The following is a 13,259-nucleotide window of genomic DNA, read 5'->3' as shown; positions in this document are numbered from 1 at the left end:
ACATATGCATGGTAGCGTGGGCATGTCGTGTATCCATAGGCAATAACTGCATTTGAGTTTTAGTTTAAGTTTAATAAATTTCACTTTTTTTCTTTAAACCTGAGAAAACCTGTTGGTTTCTTTGCCTGATTATTGAAAAGCGGTGAACAAGGATTCACCAAGGGGGAGCTAAAAACTGGGTGTGTTTAAAATTAAATCCTGTTACAATAAGACCAGGTGAAGGCTGAAAGGGAACGCTAGACCTCTTTCTCACCGGGTCGTAACACTACAATAATGCTATTTCACTTGCAATGACAACCGTCACAATTCACTTTCAACCAACATGGGGCTGAATTTTAGGGGCCCCCAAAATCGGGAACGGGGGCGGGGGGGCTGAGAATACTGGCGCAGGCGGTGTGTTAATTTCAAGGCGCCGATCGCAGCTCTGGCAATATTCACCAAGGCGGAGGGAGGGCGAGACTGGAATCCTGCTCTCCTCCCCAATGTAGCCAATTAAACTAGTAAAAACAAGAAATGCTGGAACCACTCAGCAGGTCTGGCAGCATCTGTGGAAAGAGAAGCAGAGTTAACGTTTTGGGTCAGTGACACTTCTTGGGAACTGACAAATATTAAAAATTTCACAGGTTATAAAGAAGTGAGGTGGGGGTGGGGCAAGAGATAACAAAGGAGAAGGTGTAGATTGGACAAGGCCATATAGCTGACCAAAAGGTCATGGAGCAAAGGCAAACAATATGTTAATGGTGAGGTGAAAGACAAAGCATTAGTACAGAAAAGGTGTTAATGGACTGAATATTGACCAGCAGCAAGTGCAAACATGAAAAAAAAACAGTGGGTAAGCAAACTGAACAAACTAAGATGAAATGGAGGTACCTGCCAATTTACCTTCTCTCTCCTCACTATCCCAGGCCCCAAAAACTCCTTTCAGGTGAAGCAGCGATTTACTTGTACTTCTTTCAATGTAGTATACTGTATTCGCTGCTCACAATGCGGTCTCCTCTACATTGGGGAGACCAAGCGCAGACTGGGTGACTGCTTTGCGGAACACCTCCGCTCAGTCCGCAAGCAGGACCCTGAGCTTCCGGTTGCTTGCCATTTCAACATTCCGCCGTGCTTTCATGCTCACATTTCTGTCCTGGGATTGCTGAAGTGTTCCAGTGAACATCAACGCAAGCTCGAGGAACAGCATCTCATCTACCGATTAGGCACACTACAGCCTGCCGGACTGAACATTGAGTTCAATAATTTCAGAGCATGACAGCCCCCCATTTTACTTTCATTTTTAGTTGTTTTTTCTTTTTTTCTTTTTTACAACCTTTATTTGCATTTATTTCATTTCATCTTAGTTTGTTCAGTTTGCTTACCCACTGTTTTTTTTTCATGTTTGCACTTGCTGCTGTTCAATATTCAGTCCATTAACACCTTTTCTGTACTAATGCTTTGTCTTTCAACACACCATTAACATATTGTTTGCCTTTGCTGCATGACCTTTTGGTCAGCTATGTGGCCTTGTCCAATCTACACCTTCTCCTTTGTTATCTCTTGCCCCACCCCCACCTCACTTGCTTATAACCTGTGACATTTTTAATATTTGTCAGTTCCAAAGAAGGGTCACTGACCCGAAACGTTAACTCTGCTTCTCTTTCCACAGATGCTGAGTGGTTCCAGCATTTCTTGTTTTTATTTCAGATTTCCAGCATCCGCAGTATTTTGCTTTTATAAACTTGTAAAAAAGCTGGTTTGGAGCTTGTTCAAGGGGGCGGGTGCAATATTTAAAAGGGCCCATGAGCTTCAGAAGCTGTCAATTTCAGAACCGCTGAGGAGAGATTGTACACAGTGAGAAGCCAGTCATAGCTGGGCCAAGGCATCACACTGGCCCTATAAGAGAGTCAGCAGGGCAAAAAGGGACAGGGTAGTTGGTAAGAGGGTGCGGTACAGATGGCAGGGAGAGTGGGCACTCAGTGCCTGGCACTCAGTGCCTGGCAATGGGCGCATGGGTGTCAGATTTTGGCCCCAGTGCCGATGAGGGGCAACACCCTTCACAGGAAGGGTAGAACCCTGGGCATCAGGAGGGCACGGGAGAGGAAAGAAGGGCAGGAAGGCAACGGAGGCCAAACCCTCAACACAGGAACGACCATCGAATATGGAGCTACCTGGAGATAATCAAGAACCAGTGTTGCAGGAGACTGCAACTCTCCAGACAGATGGTCACAGAGATCTGTGCCCTCATCGCTGAAGACCTCGCACCTCGCAGCACTGCTCACTCTGCCCCGCCAGTGACTGTCAAAGTCACTGTGGCCTTCCACACCTCTGCTTCTGGCTCCTGCCAAAGATCAGCTGCGGACCTTAGTGGCACCTCAAAAACAGCTGAACATCTCACTGGTCACTGATGCCCTCTTTGCCAGAGCTGGACAGCACATTCATTTAATGTCAGACATGTCCTTGCAGACACAAAGGGCATTGGGTATTGACTCTATTGCTGGATTCCCCCAAGTGCAGGGCATGATTGATTGCACCCATGTGACCATCAAAGTACCCAGGGACTGGCAAGTAGGATCCATCAACAGGAAGGGCATCCACTCCCTCAACGTTCAACTGGTCTGCAACCAACAAGAGGTGCCTTCAGGTGTGCCCTTGCTTTCCTGGCAGTTGCCATGTCTCCTTCATCCTCTGGCAGTCCAGGCTGCCTCATATCTTCACTCCAACTTTATTGCAAGGGGAATGGAGGATAAAAGTACAGAATTCTTGCTACAACTGTACAGGGCATTGGTGATACCACACCGAGAGTACTGCGTACAGTTTTGGCCTCCTTATTTAAGGAGGGATATATTTGCATTGGAGGCAGTTCAGAGATGGTTCACTAGGTTGATTCTTGGGATGCAGGGATCGTCTGATGAGGGAAAGTTGAGCAGGTCGGGCCTATACTCATTGGAGTTTAGAACAATGAGAGGTGATCATATCAAAACATATAAGATTCTGAGGGGGCTTGACAGGGTAGATGCTGAGGGGATATTTCCCCTCGTGGGGGAATCTAGGACTAGGGGGAACAGTTTCAAAATAAGGGGTCTCTCATTTACATTGGAAATGAGGAGGAATTTCCTCTCTCAGAGGGTTGTTAATCTTTGGAACTATCTTCCCCAGACAGCAGTGGGAGCTGGGTCATTGAATATATTCAAGTCTGAGTTAGACAGATTTTTGATCTACAAGGGTGTCAAGGGTTATGGGGGGAAGGCAGGAAAGCAGAGTTAAGGCCGCAATCAGATCAGTCATGATCTTATTGAATGGTGCAGCAGGTTCGAGGGGCCGAATGGCCTATACCTGCTCCTGTTTCTTATAGTCATAGAGTCGTACAGCATAGAAACAGGCCCTTCGGCCCACCGCGTCCATGCTGACCATAATGCCTATCTATACTAATCCCACCTGCCTGCATTAATTCCATATCCCTCTATGCCTTGCTCATTCAAATACCTGTCCAGAGGCCTCTTAAACGTTGCTACTGTTACTGCCTCCACCACCTCCTCTGGCAGCTCATTCCAGATACCCATTATTCTTTGTGTGAACATTTTATCCCTTTGATCCCCTTTAAACCTCCTCCCTCTCACCTTAAATCTATTTTTAGTCACCTCTACCATGGGAAACAGACTCTGGCTATCTACCCTATCTATGCCTCTCATTATTTTATATACCTCTATCATGTCCCCTCTCAGCCTCCTTCGCTTCAGGGAAAACAGACCCAGCCTATCCAATCTCTCTTTATAACTCAAGCCCTCCAAACCAGGCAACACCCTTGTGAATCTTTTCTGCACCCTCTCTAGCTTAATCACATCTTTCCTGTAGTCCGGCAACCAGAACGGCACACAGTACTCCAAATGCGGCCTAACCAACATTATGTACAACTGTAACACGACGTCCTACGGCCGATGAAAGCAAGCATGCCATACGCCTTCTTCACCACCCTGTCCACCTGTGTTGCCACTTTCAGGGAACTATCTACTTGCACCCCAAGGTCTCTCTGCTCAACAACACTCCCCAGGGCCCTGCCATTCAGTGTATATGTCCTGCCTGGGTTTAACTTCCCAAAATGCATCACTTCGCACTTGTCTACGTTAAATTCCATTTGCCAATCCCTTGCCCACTTTCCCAGTTGATCTATATCCTGTTGTAACCTTAGACAACCTTCTTCACTTTCCACTATACCACCAATTTTGGTGTCATCTGCAAACTTACTAATCATGCCCCCTACATTCACATCCAAGTCATTAATATATATGACAAACAACAGAGGGCCCAGCACTGATCCCTGCGGTACACCACTGGTCACCGGCCTCCAATCTGAAAAACAACCCTCCACTACCATCCTCTGCCTCCTATCACCAAGTCAATTTTATATCCAATTGGCTAACTCACCCTGGATCCCATGTGTTCGAACCTTCCGGACCAGCCTACCACGCGGGACCTTGTCAAAGGCCTTGCTAAAGTCCACGTAGACAACGTCCATCGCCCTGCCCTCGTCAATCCTCTTGGTCACTTCCTCAAAAAACTCAATCAAATTCGTGAGACATGATTTCCCACGCACAAAGCCATGCTGACTATCCCGAATCAGACCATGCCTTTCCAAATGCATATAAATCCTGTCTCTCAGAATCCCTTCCAATAACTTTTCCACCACTGATGTAAGGCTCACTAGCCTGTAGTTCCTTGGCTTATCCCTGGTGCTCTTCTTAAATAAAGGCACAACATTAGCTATCCTCCAATCTTCCTGTACCTCACCCGTGGCTAATGATGATACAAAAGTCTCTGCCTGGGCCCCAGCAATCTGCTCCCTTGCTTCCCATAGCAAACTAGGATACACCTGGTCAGGCCCTGGGGATTTATCCACCTTAATGCGCTTCAAAACCTCCAATACCTCCTCCTTTGTAATGTTGATGTTGATATGCTCCAGGATATCGCTGTTCCCTCCCTTGAACTCACTGGCTTCCATGACCTTCTCCATGGTAAATAGAGTCGAGAAGTATTCATTTAAGACCTCGCCCATTTCCCGTGGCTCCACACATAGATTGCCACACTGATCCTTAAGGGGACCTACTCTCTCCCTAGCTACTCTTTTACTCTTAATATACCTATAGAATCTTTTAGGATTCTCCTTTATCTTATCTGCCAGGGAAATCTCATGGCCCCTTTTTGCCCTCCTAATTTCCTTCTTAAGTGTATTCCTACATCCCCTATACTCCTCGAGGGACTCGCTCGATTCCAGCTGCCTATACCTGATATATGCCTCCTTCTTTGTCCTGACCAGACCCTCAATATCCGTCATCAACCAAGGTTCCCTAAACTTGCCAGCCTTGCCCTTCAATCTAACAGGAACATGCCGGCCCTAAACTCTTCCTATCTCACTTTTAAAAGCCTTCCACTTGCCAGACGTCCCTTTACCTGTAAACAGCCTCTCCCATTTAACTTTTGAGAGTTCCTGTCTGATGCCAAATGATGTTCTTATGTCCAAACCCCAAAGTGCATGAATGGATCCTTGGGGTACAAAAGAAATCCCTTGAAGAGATGGATACTGACTCTTCCAAAGGAACCCCAGATGGAGGCACAGAGGCAATACAACCAATGCCACCTGTTCAGCAGGACAACCACTGAGCAGGCCATCGGGTTTCTGAAGATGTGATTCCAGTGCCTGGATTGGTCGGGTGGTATCCTCCAATGCCCTCCTGCAAGGGTGTCAGTCATTGTGATGGGCTGCTGCACTCTTGTAAAATGGCCCTCCAGAGAGGTGTGGACCTTGAGGATGGGGAGGCCGTGGAAGGAGACAGCACATTAGGGCAGGAGCAGGAGCAGGAGGCAAAAGAGGAAGAAATGGAATTGTAGGGAGTTGACATTGAACAGAGAGGTGCCCCTGCTGCACAATGAGGTGGCCTTCTCCTGCCACCCTCCAGGAAAAGGACCTCCTTCGTTTTCCTCAAGGCCTCCAGCATTAGATTCAGGTCAGCATCGATGAAGCGAGGAGCAGGCCTCCCCCAGGTGCCAGGCCTCTGGCTCCCCTGTGACATCTCGCTTCCCTCTGGTGATGTGAAAGGCTTTGGCACAAATTGCAGATCTCTCCCTCAGGACAACCAGCAGCCTCATTGATGGCTGCCGTGGGGGTCTAAATGAGTCCCACACTTTGCCTGGCCCACCTCCATTCCCACCCACATTAAGTGGACAAGAAACCCATTTCCATAACAAATAAGGATTCACTCGCATGAAAATCTGAACTTCAATCAGTTTCCCACTGAAGGCAGGTTTCTGATGCAAAAACAGACCCGGCTCCTGTTTCCCTCCTCCATGGTGAAAATTCAGCCCATGGATTCTCTCATTCGTAATAAAAATATATTTCATTTATCTACTTAGAATTTTTCATACACACACAATAAAGAAAATTAAAATCATGTTTCTCAGAAAAGATCCAAAGCATTTTGCAGACACTGAATTAATTTTGTTTATGTAGACAAATGTGGCAACAAGGTCCAACAAATAGAAATGCAATAAATGTTAAACTGCAACCTTAAAACAATTTTATGTTACTCTGCATCACATGGACTCTTCGCCAAATATGAATATTCTCCTTTGTATGATATTGGAAATCTGAAATAAAAACAGAACGTGCTGAAAATACTCAGGAGGTCTGGCAGCATCTGTGGAGAGAGAACGAGAGATAACATTTCAGGCCTGTGACCTTTCATCAGAACTGGCAAAGGTTAGAAATGTCCTAGGCTTTGAGCAACTGAAAAGGGGGAGGGGGGGGGGGAAGAAGAACAAAAGGGAAGATGTGTGATCGAGCAGAGGGCAGAAGAGATTAAATCACAAAGATGTCACGGAACGAAGGCAAAGGGAGTGCTAATAGTTGTATTAAAAGACAAAGCAATAGTCCAAAGTGAGTGTTGATGGGAGAATAATGAACAGCTCTGTCCAAAAGCATAAACCTGAAAAACAAGTTTAAGACAGGCAAATGGTTAAAAAATAAAAGAAAATTAAATAAAATTTAAAAAAAAGGCAGCCATGCTCTGAAATTATTGAACTCAGTGTTGAATGTAGAAGGCTGTAAACTACAAATTCGAAAGGTGAGGTGCCGTTCCTTGAGTTTGCGTTGAGGTTCAGTGCAACACTGCAGCAGGCCAAGGACAGAAAAGTTAGCATGGGAGCAGGGTGGTGAATTAAAAAGGCAAGCAACCAGAAGCTCAGGGTCATGCTTGTAGACTGAGTGGAGGTGTTCTGCAAAACAGTCACCTGATCTGCATTTGGTCTACCCAGTGTAGAGAAGACCACATTGTGACCAGTGAATACAGTATACTAAATTTAAAGAAGTACAAGTAAATCACTGCTTCACCTGGAAGGAGTATTTGGGGCCTTGGATGGTGAGGAGAGAGGAAGTAAAAGAGCCGGTGTTACACCTCCTGTGATTGCATGGGACGGTGTCATGGGAAGGGGATAAGGCATCGGGGGTGATGCAGGAGTGGACAAGGCTGTCGCGGAGGGAATGATCCCTTCGGAATGCTGACAGGGAAGGGGAGGGGAAGATGTGTTTGGTGGTGGCATCACACTGGAGGTGGTGGAAATGTCGGAGGATGATCCTTTGGATGTGGAGGCTGGTGGGGTGGGAAGTGAGGACAAGGGAGGACAAGGACTGTTGCAGTTCTGGGAGGGAGGGGAAGGGGTGAGGGCAGAAGTGCAGGAAATGGGTCAGACACGGTTGAGAGCCCTGTCAACCACAGTGGGGGGTAATCCTCGGTTGAAGAGAAAGGAAGATATATCAGAAGCGCTGTTGTCGCAGGTAGCATCATCAGAGCAGAGGCGACAGAGACGGAGAAACTGGGAAAATGGAATGGAGTTCTTACAGGGGGCAGGGTGTGAGGAAGTGTAGTCGAGATAGGTGTGGGATATTGGTGTTGAATATTAGTGGACAGCCTATCCCCAGAGATGGAGACAGAGAAGTTGAGGAAGGGAAAGGAAGTGTCGGAGATGGACCATGTGAAGGTGAGAGAAGGGTGGAAATTGGAAGCAAAGTTGATGAAGTTTTCCAGTTCGGAGCAGGAGCAGGAAACAGCACCAACCAATACAGTCATCATTTTACTGGAAAAAGGGTTGGGGAGGGGGCCTGAGTAGGACTGGAACAAGGAATGTTCGACATACCTCACAAAAAGACAGGCACAACTAGGACCCAGAAATAAATACAGACTGCTGGAAATACTCTGCATGTCTGGCAGCATCCATGGAGGGAGATACAGAGTTAATGCTTCAGGTCTGTGACCTTTCAAATTTTTGCTTTGATAACTGGGACCCATGCGGGTACCCACAGCAACACCTTTTATTTGGAGGAAGTGAGTGGAGTTGAAGGAGAAGTTGTTCAAAGTGAGAACAAGTTCATCCAGGTGGAGGAGGGTGGTAGTGGATGGGGACTGTGGGGCCTCTGTTCAAGGAAGTAATGGAGAGCCCTCAGACTGCCCTGGTGGGGGATGGAGGGATAGAGAAATTCGATATCCATAGTGAAGAGGAGGTGGTTAGGACCAGGAAACTGGAAATTGTCAAATGAATCCTCCTTTGTATGTTGTTTGTTATTTTGATGGGGGGAATCTCAAAGACAGTAAGGTGGGTCCTACAGCACACTTTTACATTGATTTGCACTATAATTCTTTACACAAAAATATACTTTATTCATAAAAGTTTGTTTTAAAATACATTACAAAACAGTTCAAATTTGACATTTTGGAAAGTGCAATAGAGATCAGATTCCTTTGATACAGAACATGAGGTTGCTAACCAATTGCAAGCTAGTTGCTACCACACATTCTTTTGTCGGGATTGCCGAATGGACTGGACTTTGAACTTCACCACAATAGCTTCTGTGATGTCTCAGTGAGAATACACACCATGTGCTGTGGTGAGTCATATATACATCATGTGGTGTGGTGAGTCATACAGATTCAAAAGATCTCAGGGGGAGCTAATCAATTCAGTCTAACATCTCCCTACACCTTTTTAAAGCAGTTAATCACTACAGCAATACAACACTTTTGATGGCAGTCTATTCCACACAACTCTGTGAAAGGAAACATTCTTCTAGTATCTAATCTTATTTTCTGCTGTTATCTTAATCCCTGTGTCCTCTACCTCTGTGCTCACAGTCAAGTTAAATAATTGAATTTACCTATTTCCCCAGCACTTGAACAACCTACGATATACCTGTTCTCAACCTTCTTTTTCCCAAAGAAAGCAAGTTTAGCTCTTTGATCCCTCTGCATAACTTAATATCCACTTCACTTCTTTTACAAGCAGATGTTCTGCTTTTTTTCTGGCCATAGTTTGCTTTCTTTGTATTCTTTGGGCCTCCTTATCTCGAGAGACAATGGATACGCGCCTGGAGGTGGTCAGTGGTTTGTGAAGCAGCGCCTGGAGTGGCTATAAAGGCCAATTCTGGAGTGACAGGCTCTTCCACAGGTGCTGCAGAGAAATTTGTTTGTTGGGGCTGTTGCACAGTTGGCTCTCCCCTTGCGCCTCTGTCTTTTTTCCTGCCAACTACTAAGTCTCTTCGACTCGCCACAATTTAGCCCTGTCTTTATGGCTGCCCGCCAGCTCTGGCGAATGCTGGCAACTGACTCCCACGACTTGTGATCAATGTCACACGATTTCATGTCGCGTTTGCAGACGTCTTTATAACGGAGACATGGACGGCCGGTGGGTCTGATACCAGTGGCGAGCTCGCTGTACAATGTGTCTTTGGGGATCCTGCCATCTTCCATGCGGCTCACATGGCCAAGCCATCTCAAGCGCCGCTGACTCAGTAGTGTGTATAAGCTGGGGGCGTTGGCCGCTTCAAGGACTTCTGTGTTGGAGATATAGTCCTGCCACCTGATGCCAAGTATTCTCCGAAGGCAGCGAAGATGGAATGAATTGAGACATCGCTCTTGGCTGGCATACGTTGTCCAGGCCTCGCTGCCGTAGAGCAAGGTACTGAGGACACAGGCCTGATACACTCGGACTTTTGTGTTCCGTGTCAGTGCGCCATTTTCCCACACTCTCTTGGCCAGTCTGGACATAGCAGTGGAAGCCTTACCCATGCGCTTGTTGATTTCTGCATCTAGAGACAGGTTACTGGTGATAGTTGAGCCTAGGTAGGTGAACTCTTGAACCACTTCCAGAGCGTGGTCGCCAATATTGATGGATGGAGCATTTCTGACATCCTGCCCCATGATGTTCGTTTTCTTGAGGCTGATGGTTAGGCCAAATTCATTGCAGGCAGACGCAAACCTGTCGATGAGACTCTGCAGGCACTCTTCAGTGTGAGATGTTAAAGCAGCATCGTCAGCAAAGAGGAGTTCTCTGATGAGGACTTTCCGTACTTTGGACTTCGCTCTTAGACGGGCAAGGTTGAACAACCTGCCCCCTGATCTTGTGTGGAGGAAAATTCCTTCTTCAGAGGATTTGAACGCATGTGAAAGCAGCAGGGAGAAGAAAATCCCAAAAAGTGTGGGTGCGAGAACACAGCCCTGTTTCACACCACTCAGGATAGTTTGCTTTTGGAGCAGCAAAAGCAGTCAGAACTATTATGATCTTGAATTCTTTTAAATAATGCAACTGGTGAAACAATAGTTAGTAACGGCTCACAGACATCCCGTGACATGAAATGCTCATAAGTGTTCCGTATAATGTAATTGAATAAGATTTCTTTTCAGTATGTAGAAACTGTACTACTAATTGTGCAAGATATCCAAGTTGTATTCCCTTTGAGGCAAATAAAGTATTTTCAAGCAGTTTTAAGGATAGTGCAGTTATGTGAGAACTTTGAAAAAAAAACGTTGACTGTCTGGAAATGTTTCATTGTAAACAAATTTTGTTAATAAGCAACTGTGCAACTAGCAGGAGAAGGTCACAAAATCCATAAACTTTCACCCTGTAATTGAGCATGTTGTGAGCAGTTAGATTTAACTCTTCCAGCGTGGAGGTGGAAGCTTTTGATATAAAATACACTTTTTTACCTCTTCTTTCAAATCAAATAGTGCAGTAAAAATGGAGATATTAAACTGGATTAACAATAACATTTCATAAGGTGAGCAGCCAAATGAAGGAAACAGCAATCATCCAGTTAAAATTCACTTTCAGCTTTTTTATTAAAGGGACAACTATACACCAAATATGTTGCAGTACATTATTGTTAATTTAGTATAAACAATTAGAGAATTAATAAATACAGTGGCAAATTTAGAGTACTGAGGGTTTTTTGCAGTTCCAAAACATCTATATTGTTTTCAGTCACATATCATACCACTTTCCTCTGTCGGATAATACTTGCGCAGAATGCTGACACATTTCACAAGATGGATGAGGTTGAGCGATGGAGGCAAACATTTTGGGATAATTTAGCAACTGAATGATGTGCTGGGCTTTCCTAGATGGATGAGCTGTGATGGGCAAATGACCTTCTGCATCCATATTTAGCATGTGATTGGATACAGTTCAATAGTTTACCACAGAGCTATCAAGCAACATGCAGTGCTCAGAAGTTTGCACTGGAATAAAGAAGTTTGATTTCCAGTGTGTGAAACAAGACAGAAATTACTTACCACTTCTCCGTCTCCACTTGAACTCCTACTGATTGGAATTTGTTTGTATTCAAATCTGCTAAAGCAGACTGTTCAGGCCCATCAACCTAAGAGAAGAAGAAAAAGACAAAGAAAAATTTAGCCAGTCATTTTAATTTGATTATATCCATGCTTTGTTAATATCTTAGTAGCTAATTTTCACTATTTCAGAAATAGGTATCTACTCTGTGATTGAGGGGAAAAGGAAATAAAATATTGCCACATCACAAACTCATTTGTAAAATAATAAGCAAAGGAATACCTAATTGAAAGCATAATTTACCACAATGCATTCAACTGCATTCATATAAATAGAGTTAACAGCATCATCATTCTTCATGAATTAGTAAAAGAACCCTTCTGAAGTGATTAAACAACCATGGTTTCTACAAAAGCTGAAAATGTTAGCCTGTAAAGTACTTTAATCGAGCTTCAAATGTATCACAGAAAATCATGTCTCTGCCATTCAAGAAGAAAAAGGTAAAACCACGAGTTTTCTTTATCTCTTGAGAATTCTGAGAAATCTACATTTCCCAGAGCTACATTTAGCAAATAGTGTAGCAATCAAACTGTATAGGTGCAACAGATATACAATAGATTAGAAACACCAGTCTACTTTAAACAAGCAAGTTAGCTTTAGGTCAACATCTATCAAATCACAAAAACATGACTTTGTTGTCAGTCATTTCAACTACAAAGTAAATATCCCAATGCAAGTGATGATTATGACTTCACTCATATACAAAAACAGGTTGCTTTGGAATGAATTCAGAATTGCGTACATGGAGACCTGAAGTCAGTCTAAAGTATCCAGGCAGCAGAAAAGCTTACTGTGGCGACGTGATATTTCAGATTGTTCAGGCCGTATTTAACTGAATACACGACAGAACTTTGAATGGATTAAAGAGCACACTTAGCACATCTAAACAGCCCTTTGGTCACTGATCATGAAAAATCGTGTCTGTGTTCATGTTATGTACGTAAGCAAATCAACATCTCAAACAAACAAACTGAGCTGGCAAAAAAGTGGCATGAGTTCTCACACAGTATATAAATATGTGTAGTTGCAGGAACTGTGATTCAAGTGCAGAAGACTATAAGTTATATATCACAGCAACTCCAGGTTCTCCAGGGACACCAACATCATGATTTTATACAAAACATTTTGACTTCGTTCAGATTTGCCATATTGAAGCAAAAAGAAAAAAAACTCAAACTAGCTGAACAGCAAAGAAGCACTAAAATAGGTGCATACACTTACATTCAGTAGTTGCAGTATGCCAAAAGAAATCAGGGCACTTTAAGAGTAGTGATCCAACATGGGTCACCTTTGTAGAAGCTATTTTCATATGGTCTTCAGTGACTGTTTAGATGACATAGCCACATAATGGGGCCTAGGCCTAAATTACAATATTTTTCTCTTAATGAGCTTGGCACATGATGGTGTGAAGACTGCTGGTGTTACTGGCATGGCACTTCCATATTGGATAATATAAGACCAAGTGCATGGGGTACTGATCAGGGTATCAGGCTTCAGGGATCTATAAGGTAAGAAGATGGTGCCTGATGTTCTGTCTTTATTAGTGCTGAAGGCTATATTATTGACTCCATAATATCATTTAAAATGAAACTGCATAATATTGAAAA

At 44.3% G+C, this 13,259-nt stretch overlaps 1 protein-coding gene across 2 annotated transcripts in view; it reads right to left on the bottom strand.

Moving 5' to 3' along the window:
- dlgap1a (discs, large (Drosophila) homolog-associated protein 1a) overlaps nucleotides 1-13,259 on the bottom strand; it is a 293,260-nt gene that overhangs the window by 68,297 nt on the left and 211,704 nt on the right. For both annotated transcript variants that reach the window (XM_068031686.1, XM_068031685.1), the window contains exon 6: nucleotides 11,595-11,680. In XM_068031686.1, the coding sequence (XP_067887787.1) occupies nucleotides 11,595-11,680 (86 nt within the window). The remainder of the gene's footprint in view (nucleotides 1-11,594; nucleotides 11,681-13,259) is intronic.

This window comes from Heterodontus francisci, chromosome 5, assembly GCF_036365525.1.
Source record: "Heterodontus francisci isolate sHetFra1 chromosome 5, sHetFra1.hap1, whole genome shotgun sequence".
Taxonomy (NCBI): Eukaryota; Metazoa; Chordata; class Chondrichthyes; order Heterodontiformes; family Heterodontidae; genus Heterodontus; species Heterodontus francisci.
The sequence above is the reverse complement of the archived record's forward strand: the minus strand, read 5'-3'. Positions and strand labels throughout refer to the sequence as shown.